Raw genomic sequence first — 16,304 nt, forward strand, 5'->3', positions numbered from 1 at the left:
TTCCAGGCCTGCGGACACTGCAGCAAGCTTTCATCCTACAGGCCATCCTGTGTCTTCCTCAAGGTCATTCCTTGTCTTCGTCTTTGACTCTTTGCTAAAGAAGCAGACATCTTTGGAGAGGAATTGAGTTTTTCCCAAAGCCTTTCTTAAAGAGGGAGAGAGGTTCTGATCCATCATCACGAGCCAGCTAGCAGTCATTTAGCGCTGGAACAAGCCATAAAGCAACAAGTAGGGCGTGTGGTTAGTGGTCCAAGACAGTTGCCTTGTGTCTGACTGTGGGGTTGAACGTTTTGCTCTGTGAGCTGTGCATATGGCCCTTCCTCTGTGGTCACCCCAGGGCAGCCCCTCTCAGGAGCCTGTCTTGACCCCTGACTCCTGACCAGGAGGCTCCCGGGCTGTCTGTCTGTCTGCCTGCCAGTCTGTCTAGCTGTTGTGTTTGGAGAGACAGCGAAACCCCATCAGTGGATTCCCAACGTAGCACAGCTTTTTGGAAGGGTGGTGGCAGGGATCTGGACAAAGCAAGGGTGGAGTCAGGCAGGATGGGGCTGGGGGGGTGGGTCTGTGAAAGAGATGTGGCACCTGGACCTAACTGGAAGGAGCTCACAGAGAAACTGCCAGAGGAGGACTGTGCTTCTCGGGCTTGACCGAAAGCTGTTTGGACAGTGGCCGAGACAGCATCAGGGCGGGGCCCCCGAGTCCCCGCCTGGACGTCTGCAGGGCTGAAGGTCACGGCAGCGGGGTGCCGGCTGCTGTGGCTCTTTGGGACCGGGGCAGGAGGGGCGGCTGGCTCGGGGCCCTGGGGCTCCAGCTCCCGTCTCGCCCTGGTTGTCCTGCTGTCCTGACCTCTTCGGCAGGATCGGAACCTCGGGGACGATGATGACAGGCCACCACGATGGCAGCAGCAATGGCTCCAGAAGCCTCGCACGCAAAGTCTTCTCCCCTGGTGGTCATGGTCCATGGGGATGAGGTGGTACACCCCCCCGTCCCTGCCAAGGGCTGGCTGTGGTCATCTTGACCCACTGCTCAGGGGAGCCCTGCACGCCAGCTGCCTCCCACCAGCAGCACCACCACAACACTTCTTCTTCTTTGGTTAAAAAAGGTGTTTTAAATTGAGGTATAATCGGTTTACAGTGTTGTATTGTTATAGCCGTATTAGTTTCAGGTGTACAATACAGTGATTCAAAGTTTATAGATTATACTCCATTTAAAGTTATTCAAAGTCATGGGCTTCGTTGATAGCTCAGTTGGTAAAGAATCCGCCTGCAACGTGGGAGACCTGGGTTCGATTCCTGGGTCAGGAAGATCCGCTGGAGAAGGCATAGGCTACCCACTCCAGTATTCTTGGGCTTCCCTGGTGGCTCAGCTGGTAAATAATCTGCCTGCAATGCGGGAGACCTGGGTTTGATCCCTGGGTTGTCAAGATCCCCTGGGGAAGGGAGCAGCTACCTAGTCCAGTATTCTGGCCCGGAGAATCCCATGGACTCTATAGTCCATGGGGTCACAAAGAGTCAGGCACCACTGAGCGACTTTCACTGTCACTTTTGGGGCAGCGGGAATTTACAAAAATAATCCACACACACGTTGACGGCCGTTTGTCATGCCCGTTTCACCCCGTGGAAAGTCCTGCATCTGAAGTGTGAATAGGCAGTGCCTGGGGTCTTCCAGACAGCACACTGACCAGTGTCCTGGGGACATGGTGACCAAGAACAGTACCACAGACGAGGGGCCAAGTCGGGGTGTCAGAAAGGACACACGCTGCCCACAGGCTGCAAGGGAGGGTCCTTCCCGCCTCTTCCCACTTCCGCTGACACCCCCGATGCTGGGCTGTGGCCGATTCCGACCAGTCTCCACCTCTGTCTGCACGTGGCCCCCTGTCCCCGTGTCCTCCCCTCCTCTGACCCTCGGAGAATGCAGGCCATTGGATTCAGGCCCCTGCTGGTAACCAGGGCAGTCTCCCCTCCAGATCCTCAGTTAATATGTGCAAGGACCCTACCTCCCAACAGGGCCACATTTCAGGAGGTCAGTTTAAACCCACGGCAGCTGCATGCAGGGACGCCGTGGCTCGTTCGGAGCGGGGGGTCTTGGACATTTTCATCTGCTTTTCCGTGTGGCCCTCACAGCTTCCGTCTTTTTTTCTTTTTTTTTTGTGGTCTGTGCAGATTCGGGACCCAAAGACCCTTCTTCCCATGCCAGGAGTGATGGTCGGCGACATCGGGAAGAAGCTGGGGCAGAACGGCCTGGACAACGGGTGAGTCCGGCCCTTGAACTTGACGGCTCCTCCTCTGGGGCCCATACCGCGAGGCTGCCTGCTCAGCACCGCCCACCCGTGAGCCCCCCCCCTCCCCCGGGCCCCTCAGTGCCGCCCCCGCACCCTGCAGGACGCGCCGCACTTCTGCACCAGAGACTGTGTCGGGAGGGGCTGGGTTCTGCTCCAAGGCCAGCCTCAGGAGCTGTTAAGGGGCCCTGCATGCTGAGCAGCGAACTTGCCTCTGGCCTGTGGCCACTCCAGCTCTCAGCCCAGAGACAGGGTTTGAGCCCCTGGGTCCTCAACCTGTGACCCCGGCGTGCTCCCCCAGCCCGGAGCTTGGGCGCCCAGCCCACACCCGTGCCGTCCTGCGGGAGGAGCTGGGCTCTGGGTAGTGGGGGCAGTGTGGTCTGAGACGAGACCTGGGCTTGGGGAGCTAGACGGGGGGCAGGTGGGCAGGGGAGCCATGTCAGGAGGGGCTTTGCAGCCTCCCGGAGGGATTCTCCGGCTCATTCAGGGCACGAATTTGGGAGTGAAACGATTTGGGTTCAGGTCCCGGGTCCACCTCTGCCTCTTGGGCTGACCTTCAGCAGCTTTCCCGGCCTGTCTGCTCGTCCGTGATGTCCCCGTGGTGGGCCCCTCACATAGCCCTGCCTGGGGGCCAGCCGTGTCTTCCCAGCTGTGTGCCAACCGTCGGTGCCCCCTCACCTGAGCATTCAGGCAGGACTCACCTGCCGTCTCTCAGAAAGCCTGGCTGAGATGCTCTGTGCCTTCTGAGATGCTTCCCATGTGGGGAAGCAGAGCTGGGAGGTTCCTTAGTCCTGTATGTCACACTGCGTCTTAGGAGCGTCTGTATACCTGCCACTTCGTGGGGAGCCAGAGAACAAAGGAGCATGCCCGGCCGTAGTTGGAGCCCTCTGGTTACCCTGACTCTGGTCGTCTTGAATATAAATCAGGAGGCAGGTCGTCTCTTAGACAGAAGCCGGAGCAGGTGGTGAGCCTCCCAGCACTCTCAGGGTCCTTTCAGCTGTCCCTCCCTGTAAGCTGGGGAGCTGGTGGCCTGGGGAGTGTCTCAAATCTCCGCTCCGGCCCTCGGAACAGGTGAGGCCCCAGCCTGTGCCTGAGGAGGGGTGTACCATCGATTTTCACTCTGTAGCTGGAGGAGAAGGCGGCAGGACGTTGTTAAAAGGCAAAACCAGGCACACGCACGCACAAGCTGTCTAACTAATTCCCGTCGAGAGCTCTGAGCGCCTCTCTCACTGGCCTGTGCGAAGACCTGTTAATTACCTGGTGGGGAGGGGGCGTCGTTCCGTCCATTGCGGCTCGGTGTGGGTGCAGGGGGCCTCTGGCAGGGACGGGCCACGTGCTGCTGACTCCTCTGAGCGGTTGGCAGCATCACGGGGGCCACGCGAGTGGAGGGGTGGAAGGCCCTGTCCCCTTTTGAGCTCCGCGTGCCCTAGCATGGGGCCCAGAAAGCGTGTGCGCGGCGGCTGTGTCTACGGCGGGTCTGTGTGGCCATGTGCAGCCTGGCGGCGGGAGGTGACCCTCCAGCCGTGCACACGCGCTGCCGGTCCCTGCAGTCTGTGGACGGCATCAGGCGGGCTCACGGGTTCCCGGTCCCCGTATGTCTTGGTTTTTACGAGTTAGAACTTTTACGCTTGTTTTGGGACATCAGTGAAACGCTCTGCACTTGGTTCCCCCCCAGTCAGCTCCTGCTTTAGAGACAGTACCGTGTCTAACTACAGCGCCCCCCCCTCAGCCCCAGGAGACACAGTCACACCAACAAAGCAAAAAAAAAGTGGAAGTGTTAGTCACTCAGTCGTGTCCGACTCTTTGCCACCCCATAGTCTGTAGCTCTCCAGGCTCCTCTGTCCATGGGATTCTCCAGGCACGAATACTGGAGTGGGTCACCGTGCCGTCCTCCAGGGGATCTTCCCCACACAGGGACTGAGCCCTGGTGTCCCACACTGCAGGCAGAAGCTTTCCCCCCGGGCCACCAAGGCCCTCCTCCAAGCAAACGCGTCATGTGGGAGGAGCACAGCTCCTATAAGTCTCAGCCGTGCCAGCCCAGGGGGCCGCCAGGGGGCAGCATGGTGACCACCCTGATGCCGGGGCCCAGAGTGGCTCCCCGAGATCAGAGTCACCGCTCTGAGCCGTTCCAAGGGGTTGCTTGGCGGACAGGACGTGGAAGCAGCCTCACTTGGTCCCTGAGCCTTTGAAGGTTCTGTAGCACCTGGGCCCCCTCGGACCCCCTGTCCTGGGCAGGGGCTGGGATGGGGCCAGTGTCCCGCCTCGCTGGACACGCCGCTGTCCCTGCTGGCCGCGGGGCGCATGCCCAGCAGAGGGCGCCCGGGAGCTGAGTCCCTGCTTCCCCCACTTGCCCGCTGCTTGCAGGGCAGTGCTGTGATGGAGTGACTTTTTGTCCAGAGACCTCTTGTTTTTTAAAATAAAAAGCAGTAACAATGTGTAGGTGGATCACAGGAGTGAGTGAGTCTGCAGGAAGGCTGTCTAGAAATCAGTGAAGTGAAAGTCGCTCAGTCATGTCCGACTCTTTGTGACCCAATGGACTGTACAGTCCATGGAATTCTCCAGGCCAGAATACTGGAGTGGGTAGTCTTTCCTTTCTCCAGGGGATCTTCCCAACCCAGAGGTCGAACCCAGGTCTCCTGCATTGCAGGTTGATTCCTTTTTTCTTATTTATTTTAATTGGAGGCTAATTACTTTACACTATTGTGGTTTTTGCCATACATTGACATGAATCAGCCACGGGTGTACATGTCCCCCATCCCGAACCCCCCTCCCGCCTCCCTCCCCATCCCACCCCTCTGGGTTGTCCCAGTGCCCCAGCTTTGAGTATACCCTGTATCATGCATCGAACTTGGACTGGCGATCAATTTCACATACGGTAATAGACATGTTTCAGTGCTATTCTCTCAAATCATCCCACCCTCTCCCACAGAGTCCAAAAGTCTGTTCTTTATATCTGTGTCTCTTTTGCTGTCTCGCAGATAGGGGCATCGTTACCATCTTTCTAAATTCCATATGTATGCGTTAATATACTGTATTCGTGTTTTTCTTTCTGACTTACTTCACTGTGTATAATAGGCTCCAGTTTCATCCACCTCATTACAACTGACTCAAATGCAGGCAGATTCTTTCCCAGCTGAGCCACCAGGGAAGCCCAGAATACTGGAGTGGGCAGCCTGTCCCTTCTCCAGCGGATCTTCCCGACCCAGGCCTCAAACCGGGGTCTCCCACATTGCAGGCGGATTCTTTACCAGCTGAGCCACAAGGCAAGCCTGTCTAGATTACGTGGATTACTTTTAGTCAAATAACTCTGAAAGTAAGATAGTAAAGACCCCTCAGGTGAGCCGTTGAGCCTCACCTTCAAGATGGGCTGCAGGCATCCTCACGCCTGCTCAGTGGCCACTCGGGGAAGCGTCTGGTGGTGGGCAGGGGCGGGGGTATGTGCTGAGACCTGCTGGGTGCGTTTGGTCCCAGGTGGGGCTGGGGTGGCGGTGGTGGGAGGCCTCAAGGAGCAAGGAAATTGTTAGGACCTGATGTGGGGGGTCCAGGAGGGAAGGGGTGCAGGGCCGGGGAGCCAGACACACTGCATGTTCACATCCCCATGTCGTACCCGTTGCCACCCAGCGCACGCACATACACCTGTGTCCTCCATGGACACGGGATTCCAGGCTTCAGGCTGGCCAGCGTTGACTGTCTGTGACTCAGAAAAGAACGTGTGAAATTCTGATTTCGGTTAAACCCCAGGCGACTATTTTTGCAAGTATAAATACGTTCAGCCTGGTTCCGTCCCCTGAGTGGCAGGGGCGGGTGAAGATTTTCCACTCCTTAAAAAGGGCGCTCCGAGTTTACAGCAGCAGACTTGGAAGAGCATCCCGCGGCTTTCCAGTAACAGGCTGGACCACACGGGGGGCGTCGGCACTGCGGCCAGGCGTTCTCAGGGCGCAGGGGTCTGAGCCCCACAGATGCCTGCCGCGTGGCCGCCTCCAGGCCAGCACTTTCAGACACTCAGGCCGGGCCTGTGTTTTGGACATGGGAGGGAGACCCCTCGCCTGGACGCTGGCGGAGGCCTTGGGGCCTGAGGTGCAGAATCCTAGGTGATTCTGAAGGAATCTGGGAGGGGCCTCCAGATGCCCCGCCCCTGGCCTCGACTCTTCCCCAGGGGCACTGGCTGTGTCAGCCCCAGGCTCTCCCCCGACTTGGGGGTCTGTGCAGACTGTACCAGCTCCCAGGGGATGAAGTCTCACTCCTGGCTGGCTCACCCGTGGCCCTAATTGCTCAGCTCCGGGCGCGTGGCCCCTTATAACAGGATGGCTTAGCTCCCATTGAGAAGCAGGTGGCTCAGTGAGCAACGTGGGCGGGACCACGTCTCGTGGTGCTGTGGGGCCACCCAGGGCTCATCGCGGGGAGGGGTGGGGAGGCACAGCAGGCCTCGGAGGGGGTGGCGGTGCTCAGAGGACCCACCTGCCTATCTGGAGAGGGCCTGGCCGGCTTGAAGGTTGCACGCAGATGCTGCCTGGCGGGGGGCCGCGAGGAGTGGGCAGCGGTCCTGTCAGAGGGCTTACCACGTCCTCCTGTGGGTTTCGATTCTGTTGGTCCCAGGGATCCAGGGTTCTTGTGCCAGGCGTGACCATCCCTAACTGAAGTTTGCATAGGCCTTTGCCCCGTGTGCGGGACGGGGCGGGGACGAGGTGGGGCCTGGAGAGACCAAGGCAGAGACTGTTGAGGAAATCAGGCCAGAAGAGGCACAGACCGTGAGGACATTGGGTCGGAGGTGGAGGTGAGCGTGCTGACTCTGGACGGTGGGGGGGTGCGGTGCGTGACCTGGGGATCTGGGGAGGGGCCGGGGGTAGGCTGGGGGCGAGGAGCCGTCCGCCTTCTCTGAAGGGCACTGCTATCCCTCACAGACCTGCTTCCTGTGGCTCAGTAAGAGAGGGTCCCGTGTGGCACTGAAAATGCTTAGAAATCCGATAAGGCGCTATGCTTATGTGCGTTAGTTGTGTCCGCTTTAGTCCTATCCGACTCTTTGTGACCCCATGGACTGCAGCCCACCAGGCTCCTCTGTCCATGGGATTCTCCAGGCAAGAATGCTGGAGTGGGTTGCCAGGCCCTCCTCCTGGGGATCTTCCCAACCCAGGGATCAAACCTGTGTCTTTAAAGAGTACTGTATTGGGCTTCCCTTGTGGCTCAGCTGGTAAAGAATCTGCCTGCAATGCGGAAGACCTGGGTTCAATCCCTGGGTTGGGAAGATCCCCTGGAGATGGGAAAGGCTACCCACTCCAGTATTCTGGCCTGGAGAATTCCATGGACTGTATAGTCCATGGGGTCACAAAGAGTTGGACACGACTGAGTGACTTTCACTTTCCTAGATCACTTTGGGCTTCCGTGGTGGCTTAGAGGTAAAGCGTCTGCCTGTAATGCTGGAGAGCTGGGTTCGATCCCTGGGTCGGGAAGATCACCTGGAGAAGGAAATGGCAACCCACTCTGGTACTCTTGCCTGGAAAATCCCATGGAGGGAGAAGCCTGGTAGACTACAGTCCATGGGGTTGCAAAGAGTTGGACACGGCTGAGTGACTTCACTATCTTGGAGGCGATTTCTTTCCCACTAGTGCCCCCTGGGAAGCCCAAGGTGCTATAGCAAGTGTTGACATAGATGTTTGGGGGTTTTTTTGTTTGGCAGTTTCTGCACCACCCGGTACTCTGCACAGCCTTGTCCCCTGGACTACTGTGAGTTAGATTTTCCTTCCTGACAACCATAGAAAATACCTTTGATTACTGACACATATGCATGACCCCTGGGGATGTGTGTGCAGGCGTGTTCTCCAGCTGCTCAGGGGAGCTGACCCCTGCATCTGGAGCCCCGATGGGACGGCTCATCCTTCTGCTTGACTGGGGAGGTCTGAAGCCCAGTTTGCTGGCTCTGTCGCCCCGTGTGGGGGACTCTGGTGCGGGGTCCAAGCGTGAGTCAGAGATCCTCACGTTTAGGAAGAAGGTCCGTGTTTCCTGCTGAAGGACGTCATCTGGGCTTGTCCAGCCACGTCGAGGGCATTCCCTCCCAGCGTAGTAGGAGCCTGTGTGCGGCCCTGAGACCTGAGTGTCCAGGGGCAGCTGGGGGTCGGGGGCCTCCATCATTACCAACAGACAGCGACCGAGTTGTTTCATGCGGAACCCATCACTCACACCACAGTTTTTGTTTAAGCTTTTTGGGGGAAAGCTAGGGCTGTCCGGTGGTTAGGACTCCATGTTCTCACTGCTGAAGGCCCAGGTTCAACCCCTGGTCCAGGAACTAAGATCCCTCAAGCCATGCAGGGCAGCAAACAACAACAACAAACCACAAAAAATAAAAAACCAGGTAAAGCCTGCTTTCACAGGTAGAAAGATCTGTTGAGACGCCCCGTCTCCCGTGTCTTCCCTCCTGGGTTTGCTCTTGGGGTTTTCCGGTCTCTGGGGGGTTACATCACCTTCTGAGCTGTCCTCCGCTTTGATTTGACCAGGTTTCGGGAGGGGGAGGTGAGCCCTGGGGCCGTCCCCCCGTTTAACCAGAAGCCGTGTCCCCACCCAGGTTTGCCATGTTCCACAAGGTCAGGATTCCACGCCAGGACCTGCTGAACCGCTCGGGAGACGTCACCCCTGAGGGCGCCTACGTCACCCACGTCAAGGTACCGGAGCCTCCAGGCTGGGGTGGGGGAGTCTGTGGGTGAGGAAGCCGGCCCCTTCAGGTCTGCTGGACATGCACCCCGCTGGTGGGGGAGGAGAGTCGCCAAGGGAGCTGGAGGCCTGTGCCAACCTCCCCAGGCTCAGGTCCTGGCGCCTCCACCAAGGAAGGGGGTGTCTGGGTCCACCACACCCCCGGGGCCCCAGGCATGACATCCCCCCACAATCCTCACCAGCCCCCTGGGGTTACAGCTGGGGAGGCTGCCCCGACCAGCACTGTTCCCCACAGCAGGGAGAGGGAAGGATTGCCTGCTGGGCCAGGCACCCGAGGGGGCGATTGCATCCTCCGGCGTCTGGGACTGACCATGCCCAGAAGTTCATTGAGGGTGGACGTGTAGGGGCCCGGGCTTGGGCCCTTCCAGACCTGGCCAGGTCAGGGTGGCTGAGCACCGCCGGTCCTGAACCCACGGCTGGGATGACCCAACGCCACACGTAGGCTGCCCGGAGCCGAGAGCAGGGCTTCAGCGAACGTGACAAGTACCTGCCGATCAGGAGAGAGGCTGGAAGTGACATAGGAGGCCATTCAGAAGAGGAAACAGTGATATGAAACCCGGAAGTATGGAGGCAGACGAGAGAAGCCAGCGGAGGAGGTCGATCCAGCGGGGTTGAACTTCAGTGAAGCAAGCGGCAGGCAGGGATGCAGAGAACCCAGAGACAGTTCGTAGAAACAGCAGAGATAGAGGGCTCTAAATTACGGAAGGAAGACTATCTCGACTGCGGGGGTCCCACACAGAGGGGTCAGGGGCTGTCACCCCAGGCTCACCGTCGAGAAATACTAGAACCTCAGAGAGAAGACCCCAAGCCCTTCTCGGGACAGGAGGCAGAGCGGCTGCCGTGGGATCAAAGCCCCTTTACCTCCGATTTTCCCAGCGCGACGTTGACCGAAAGCAGTCAGGGAAAGGACGCTTCTCACCACGGAGGGAAAACCACTGTACACGTGCTTTTTCTAAACGCAGGGAAACTGTCACTCGTGCGTAAGAACAAAGTAAATATTCATGGCCAGGGGCTTGGAAGGCTGCCGCACAAATACCAGAGTGGACATAGTTTTGGAAGAAAAGCCTGAATAATAAAATAAATGAAGCGGGAGAAGCAGCACGGGGTGAGGGAGGCACACGTGATCACGTCGTTTGGTGAGACCGTCGGGCCGATGTACCCAAGCGCCGCCGATGGGCCTGAAAGCCAAGCTGCCGTGAGGGACCATGGTAAGCACCTTGAAACTTAGAGCAGATTGAAGATAGACGCACACAGACAGTTACTAGTTTTAAACCCTGATGCTGGAAAAGATTGAGGGCGGGAAGAGAAAGGGCCGACAGAGGATGAGATGGTAGGATGGCATCACCGACTCGATGGACGTGAGTTTGAGTAAACTCCGGGAGGTGGTGATGGACAGGGAGGCCTGGCGTGCTGCCACCCATGGGGTCACAAAGAGTCAGACACGACTGAGCAGCTGAGCAACAGCAAACAACAAAAGATCACAGAGAACAACGGACGGCCGTCCCGATGACCGTCACAGCCCTTGGGATGGTGGCTCGCCGGGGAGGCAGGAAGCCCGGGGGAGCGGGGAGGGAGCCCTTTTTACGAACAGGACGTTGGCGCCAGCTGTGTTCTCCGCCCTCGCCTCCAGCTTCGCTCTTGGCAGAGCTGCGTCTGGTCCTCGGTGATGGCGTGTCTGCCCGGGGCCCCTTCCTCCTGTGGATGGGTGTCCCCCGTACCGTCCTGTGATGGGCATACCGCCCCCCGCCCCACTCAGCTCCGGGGGGTGCTGTGTCTGGGGTGCCCCAGGGGCTGGGCCTGGAGTGTTGGAGGAGGACAGGCGCACCCCTCCACCCCCGCGCCCATCCCCGAGGTGGCCCGCGGGTCCCGGGTCCACCGCCACCCGCTCTTCTCCCACAGGACGTGGGGCAGCGCTTCAGAGAGTCCCTGGGCAGCCTGTCGGCCAACCGGGTCGCCATCGTGGGCATGTCCGTCGCGAACCTGAAGCTGGCCGTGTCCATCGCTCTGCGCTTCTCGGCCACCAGGCGTCAGTTCGGGCCGACGGGCAAGGAGGAAGTCCCAGTGCTGGAGTACCCGATGCAGGTACAGCGTCTGCGGGCGTGAGTCCGCTGTCGTTCCGTCCGTGTGCAAACATGCCGCTTCTCTCAGGTCTCTGCAGCTGGGTCACGGGGGGCTGACCGGGCCTCTTCTGGAGTTATACGGTGACGCCAGGCCCTGGAAGGAGTGTGGCCTTGGGGGCCACAGATGGTCTCCACGATGATCTTTAGTTGAATAGAAATGAGGGGCCTGGAGGAGGCGCTCTGGTGAGGCAGTGTGGGGGGGAGGCAGGTGTGCACGCTCACCCCTTCTACAGGGTCCTGCGTGTCCAGGCCGCGCTCTGACATGCCCGTTCATCCTGGGACGCAGTGACTGAGTGTGCAGCGGCATTCATGATGACATCCTTTAGCAGAGGGGACACTCCCCCCTCCAGGTCCTCCAAGGTCGAGGCAGCCCTGGATGGCAGGGGTGCACCCTGAGCTGAGCATCACCTGGGTGCCTGGCCGGGGTGGGGGCGGGCGTGGCATTTGATCACAGGGCGCCCCCACCAGCGTCTCTGCATCCCTAGCCCTTCCACACCCACCACGCAGCTGCCCTGCGCACCAGGTGGGCTGGTAGTGGTCCCCAGGTCACAGGTGGGGCCCCAGAGGCAGCAGCTAGACCGAGCCCCGGTCTTGGGCCCAGCAATGTGTGAGCAAAGGCATGTTTGAGTGAGAGTTTCAGGACATTGTAACTGGATTGAATTTGTTTGACCCTTAGTAGGACCACGAACCTGGTTTAATACCAAATGAGCAAGTAAGGAAGAGCCTCATGCCTAGTTCGTGCCTGGCTGGCACGCAGCGTCCACCGCAACGCTGGACCCCGTGGTCCTCGTGAGGTCACAGCGCGCCCCCTGCCTGGGCTTGAAGCCTGGCCTCAGTGGTCACCAGGGCCCACCGAGCCCCATGCGTGGGCTTCTGACCCCAGGTCCACCCCGCCCTGCTGTGCGCCCTTGGGTGAGGCGCTGAGCCTGTCTGTGCTCCAGTTTTCTCCCTTGCACGTTGGAGTAGTGATCACACCCCTCTGTGGGTGGTTGCAAGGATTAGCCATGTTCGGGCGTGGGCACGGTGACCGCGCGTAGGGATTGCAGACGACGATGGACGATGGAGCCAGCAGCAGTGGTGCTGACTGTCTTCCAGGTCCTCTCAGCCTCCCCCTCCATCCAGGTAACAGCGGATCCGAGCTGGTGAAACAGACGTGCTCCCTTGGCCTCTGGGAGCCTGTTTCCCCTCCTGGCCCGTGGGCAGTCGCTGTCTTCCTCCTAGGGTCACAAAGGGCAAGGCATGGCCAGGTCGGCCCTGCGCTCGGGCATGGTGACCTGGCTGTCTCAGTTCCCTGTATCATAGTTCAGCATTTACTCTGGCTGAGGGATCGCATGACCGGGACAGCGGAGAGAGCGGTGCAGGGCAGTGCCCGTGGGCGCTTCTCCCTGAGTGGGCCTGTCAGGGTGGCCGGGAAGACCGGCTGTGCTGGAAGGGCATCGGGGGCAGGTGTCGTGGTGGGGGGGTGGGGGGTTCCGGGAGAGGTACAGAGCCTTGTGCATTAATGTGGGGACGGTGGGGGTGGGTTCCTGCTGCCTCTGCCCTGTTGTCTTGCCGAGGACGTGCGGATGTTCAGGCGGATATTTGTCCATTTCAGCAATGGCGCTTACTGCCATACCTGGCCGCCACCTACGCCTTGGACCACTTTTCCAAATCGCTCTTCCTAGATCTGGGGGAGCTTCAGCAAGGACTCCTGGGGAAAGACCGGAGCGTCAGGCAGGTGAGAGCCCCCTGCTTTTTCTCTGCTGTGTTCACCTTCATTTAAATCTCACTGGGTTTGAACAGGGCAGGCTCAGCCTTTCTTTCAAAACAACCTGGGTGTGTGGATCTGCAGGGATGATGCAGGCTCGTCCAACCTGGCCCCTGGGCCATATCCTCCCGGAGCCCGTCATGAGGATGGGGGCCGTGTCGGCACGTGTCCACATCCCCCATTCTCGAGGACGTGCTGACACGGCCCCTGGTTCCCGTCTGTGAGTTCAGCTGTTGTTCTCCTCTGGGGAACAGGATGCTTTTACAAAATCCACATTACCGGCCCCCTCCGTGGATTTCACGGTTCTGATCCTTTTGTAAACAACCCCACAAAGGTCTGCGTCCAGCTGACTGGATGTGAGCTGACAGGCGCGGCTTTGTGCCAGCCGCAAGCATGCAGACCCGCTGAGATCAGCCCCTGTGCTCAGAAAGGGTCTTCGGGTAATTTCCATGGGTGGACGCCTCACACGTTGATTTTTTTTTTCTGCTTCACGCTGCCTCCTGGGCAGAGCGAAAAGGCACAGCGGCAAGTGCGTCTGAAAACTCATCAGAAAAGCTACAGAGAGCGGGCTTACTGACCACGCCCTGAAAAGCCTGTATCAAATTAGCACATTTTGGAATATCCAGCATAGACACCCAGGCGTCAAGAGGCAGAGGGTGAAGGGGTGGGGGGCTGGCAGGGTGCACAGCCATGCAGTCAGGCTGACGTGACCCCGAGGACCATTTCATCAGGAATGTGGAGCTAATGCATTTTCCCCCCCACCTCAAACATGAGTCACTGAAGTTTTGCCAGCTGACAATGGATTGTCCTGCTAGTAATGTTTCCAAGGGTCACCATGGTCTTTTTTTTTTTTTTTCTGAAGCTCAGAAAAAGTAGTTCAACCCAGGCATGGGTTACAAAGTAGCGCTTCTGTGAAGCTGAAGATGCTGGTAAAACACATCACCTTATTTAGCAGGTGTGTGTGTAGGTGTATCTTTCTTGTAATTGTTGCTACTAATGATCACTTGAAGTAAAAGAATATTTACTAGATGTGTTAAAACTAGGGACCCTGAGCGGGGCCTGCACAGGGGGTCCTGAATGGCCAGGACTTTGCTCTGGGGCTGTGTCTCCCCCCCGCCCCCCCCCCGCCGGGGGCAGCGTGTCAGCGCTGCCTCCCACCCTTGGGTTTCTTCCTCCTCTCCCCATGAAGGACTGGAGCTTGAGCAGCCGTCGCTCAGGTTCGCGCTTGAACTTCGTGTAGACTGAGTCATGAGCGTGTTCTCCTACGATCAGCCTCCCACCAGAGTCTACCCGCGGAGCAGCTGCAGTTGTTTATCTTCAGTGCTAGGAAGTTGTGTGACCAGAGCGCAGGGTATCCACGCCTAGATGAACCCTGTTTCTTAAGCTCAAACTGGGTCTCCTACTGTTGTGGTTGTCAGCCACCTGGGTCAGACTGGAGGGGGCGTAGGCCTTTGAGGCTGAGCTTGGCCCGGCCCCTGACCTCCGGGGTCAGAGCCTCTCTTCCCCTGATCTTGTTGGCTTTTCTCCCTCCCAAGGCAGAGCTGGGACGCGAGATCCATGCCTTGTCATCGGCCGGCAAGCCCCTGGCCTCGTGGACGGCCCAGCGGGGGATCCAGGAGTGCCGCGAGGCGTGTGGAGGACACGGCTACCTGGCCAGTAGGTTCCAGAGACACGTGGGCTGGTTTCTGTCCTCATCCCTACCATGTGACTCACACCCGACTGGGGGTCAGCGCACGGCCAACCAGGGGTCAGCACACGGCCAGGGGTCAGCGCACAACCAACCAGGGGTCAGCGCACGGCCAACCAGGGGTCAGCACACGGCCAGGGAACAGTGCACAACCAACCAGGGGTCAGCGCACAGCCAACCAGGGGTCAGCGCACAACCAACCAGGGGTCAGCGCACAGCCAACCAGGGGTCAGCGCACGCCAGGGGTCAGCGCACGGCCAACCAGGGGTCAGCACACGGCCAACCAGGGGTCAGCACACAGCCAGGGGTCAGCACACAACCAACCAGGGGTCAGCGCACAGCCAACCAGGGGTCAGCACACGGCCAGGGGTCAGCGCACGACCAAGCAGGGGTCAGCACATGGCCAGGGGTCAGCACATGACTGGGATCAATACACGGCCAGGGGTCAGCTCACGGCCAGGGGTCAGTGCACGGGCAGGGGTCAGCGCACGGGCAGGGGTCAGCGCACGGCCAGAGGTCAGCACATGGCCAGGAGTCAGCGCACGGCCAGGGGTCAGCGCACAGCGAACCAGGGGTCAGCGCACGGCCAGAGGTCAGCGCACAGGCAGGGGTCAGTGCACGGGCAGGGGTCAGCGCACGGCCAGGGGTCAGCGCACGGCCAGGGGTCAGCGCACGGGCAGGGGTCAGTGCACGGCCAGGGGTCAGCGCACGGCCAGGGGTCAGCGCACGGGCAGGGGTCAGCGCACGGGCAGGGGTCAGCGCACGGCCAGAGGTCAGCGCACGGGCAGGGGTCAGTGCACGGGCAGGGGTCAGCGCACGGCCAGGGGTCAGCGCACAGCCAACCAGGGGACAGCGCACGGCCAGAGGTCAGCACACGGCCAGAGGTCAGTGCACGGCCAGGGGTCAGCGCACGGCCAGGGGTCAGCACACGACAGCCTGTGGGCCAAAGGCTATTTCCGTGGATAAAGATTTTTGTAAATAATGATTTATCAGCACACAGCCGTGACCATTCATTTACACGCTTCCTGTGGCCGTGGTCCTGCTCCCCCCACAGAGCTGAGACGTCTCGGCAGACGGCATTTACCGTCTGGAACTTTCCAGAGCAGGTTGGCCAGGGTCTGCTCTCCCGTCCCATCCCTCAGTTCCCTGCCACCTGATGCTCCCTGGCTGAAACCCGGGGGTCACGAGGCAGCATGGAGACCGAAAGCCAAAACAGAAGGGAGCTTATCGTCCGTTCATCTGAGTTGGAACTGTCTGGTTAATGACTTGGCAGTACCCTGGCCCCACGTTTTGTTCCGATGAGACACTCCGAGACCTAGCGTCCACTTCTGTTGTTACTGGCGGCTGTTTGAGCAGCTGGTGGGCGGTGCAGAGAGCAGGTGACCGACAGGCCGGGCCCAGACCCCACCTCCTCTGTCTCTGCTGGCCGCTGGCTGCGTCTCCGAGGGCGAGCTGACCCCGCACCCTGCTCCTTGGTGTTCTTCTCCACAAGATGGGCTGATGATAGCATGGCATGACAGGAGTTCTTGCAGCGAGTGCGTGGATGAACACACTTGAAGGGTTTGACAATGTGGGGCAGGTGGCCTGTGCCCCGTTACTCTGTTATTATTATTATTATGAAAGTGAAAGTCTTAGTTGCTCAGTCGTGTCCATCTCTTTGGACTGTAGCCCGCCAGGCTCCTCTGTCCATGGGATTCTCCAGGCAAGAACACTGGAGTGGGTAGCCATGCCCTTCTCCAGGAGGTTTTCCCAACAGAGGGATTGAACCCGGGT

At 59.3% G+C, this 16,304-nt stretch overlaps 1 protein-coding gene across 5 annotated transcripts in view; it reads left to right on the forward strand.

Moving 5' to 3' along the window:
• Nucleotides 1-16,304, forward strand: part of ACOX3 (acyl-CoA oxidase 3, pristanoyl) — a 50,677-nt gene that overhangs the window by 14,339 nt on the left and 20,034 nt on the right. For all 5 annotated transcript variants that reach the window (XM_061145421.1, XM_061145419.1, XM_061145422.1 and 2 more), the window contains 5 exons: nucleotides 2,160-2,248; nucleotides 8,832-8,928; nucleotides 10,877-11,059; nucleotides 12,692-12,814; nucleotides 14,380-14,500. In XM_061145421.1, the coding sequence (XP_061001404.1) occupies nucleotides 2,160-2,248; nucleotides 8,832-8,928; nucleotides 10,877-11,059; nucleotides 12,692-12,814; nucleotides 14,380-14,500 (613 nt within the window). The remainder of the gene's footprint in view (nucleotides 1-2,159; nucleotides 2,249-8,831; nucleotides 8,929-10,876; nucleotides 11,060-12,691; nucleotides 12,815-14,379; nucleotides 14,501-16,304) is intronic.

The sequence above is a fragment of the Dama dama genome, chromosome 6 (genome assembly GCF_033118175.1).
Source record: "Dama dama isolate Ldn47 chromosome 6, ASM3311817v1, whole genome shotgun sequence".
Lineage (NCBI taxonomy): Eukaryota > Metazoa > Chordata > Mammalia > Artiodactyla > Cervidae > Dama > Dama dama.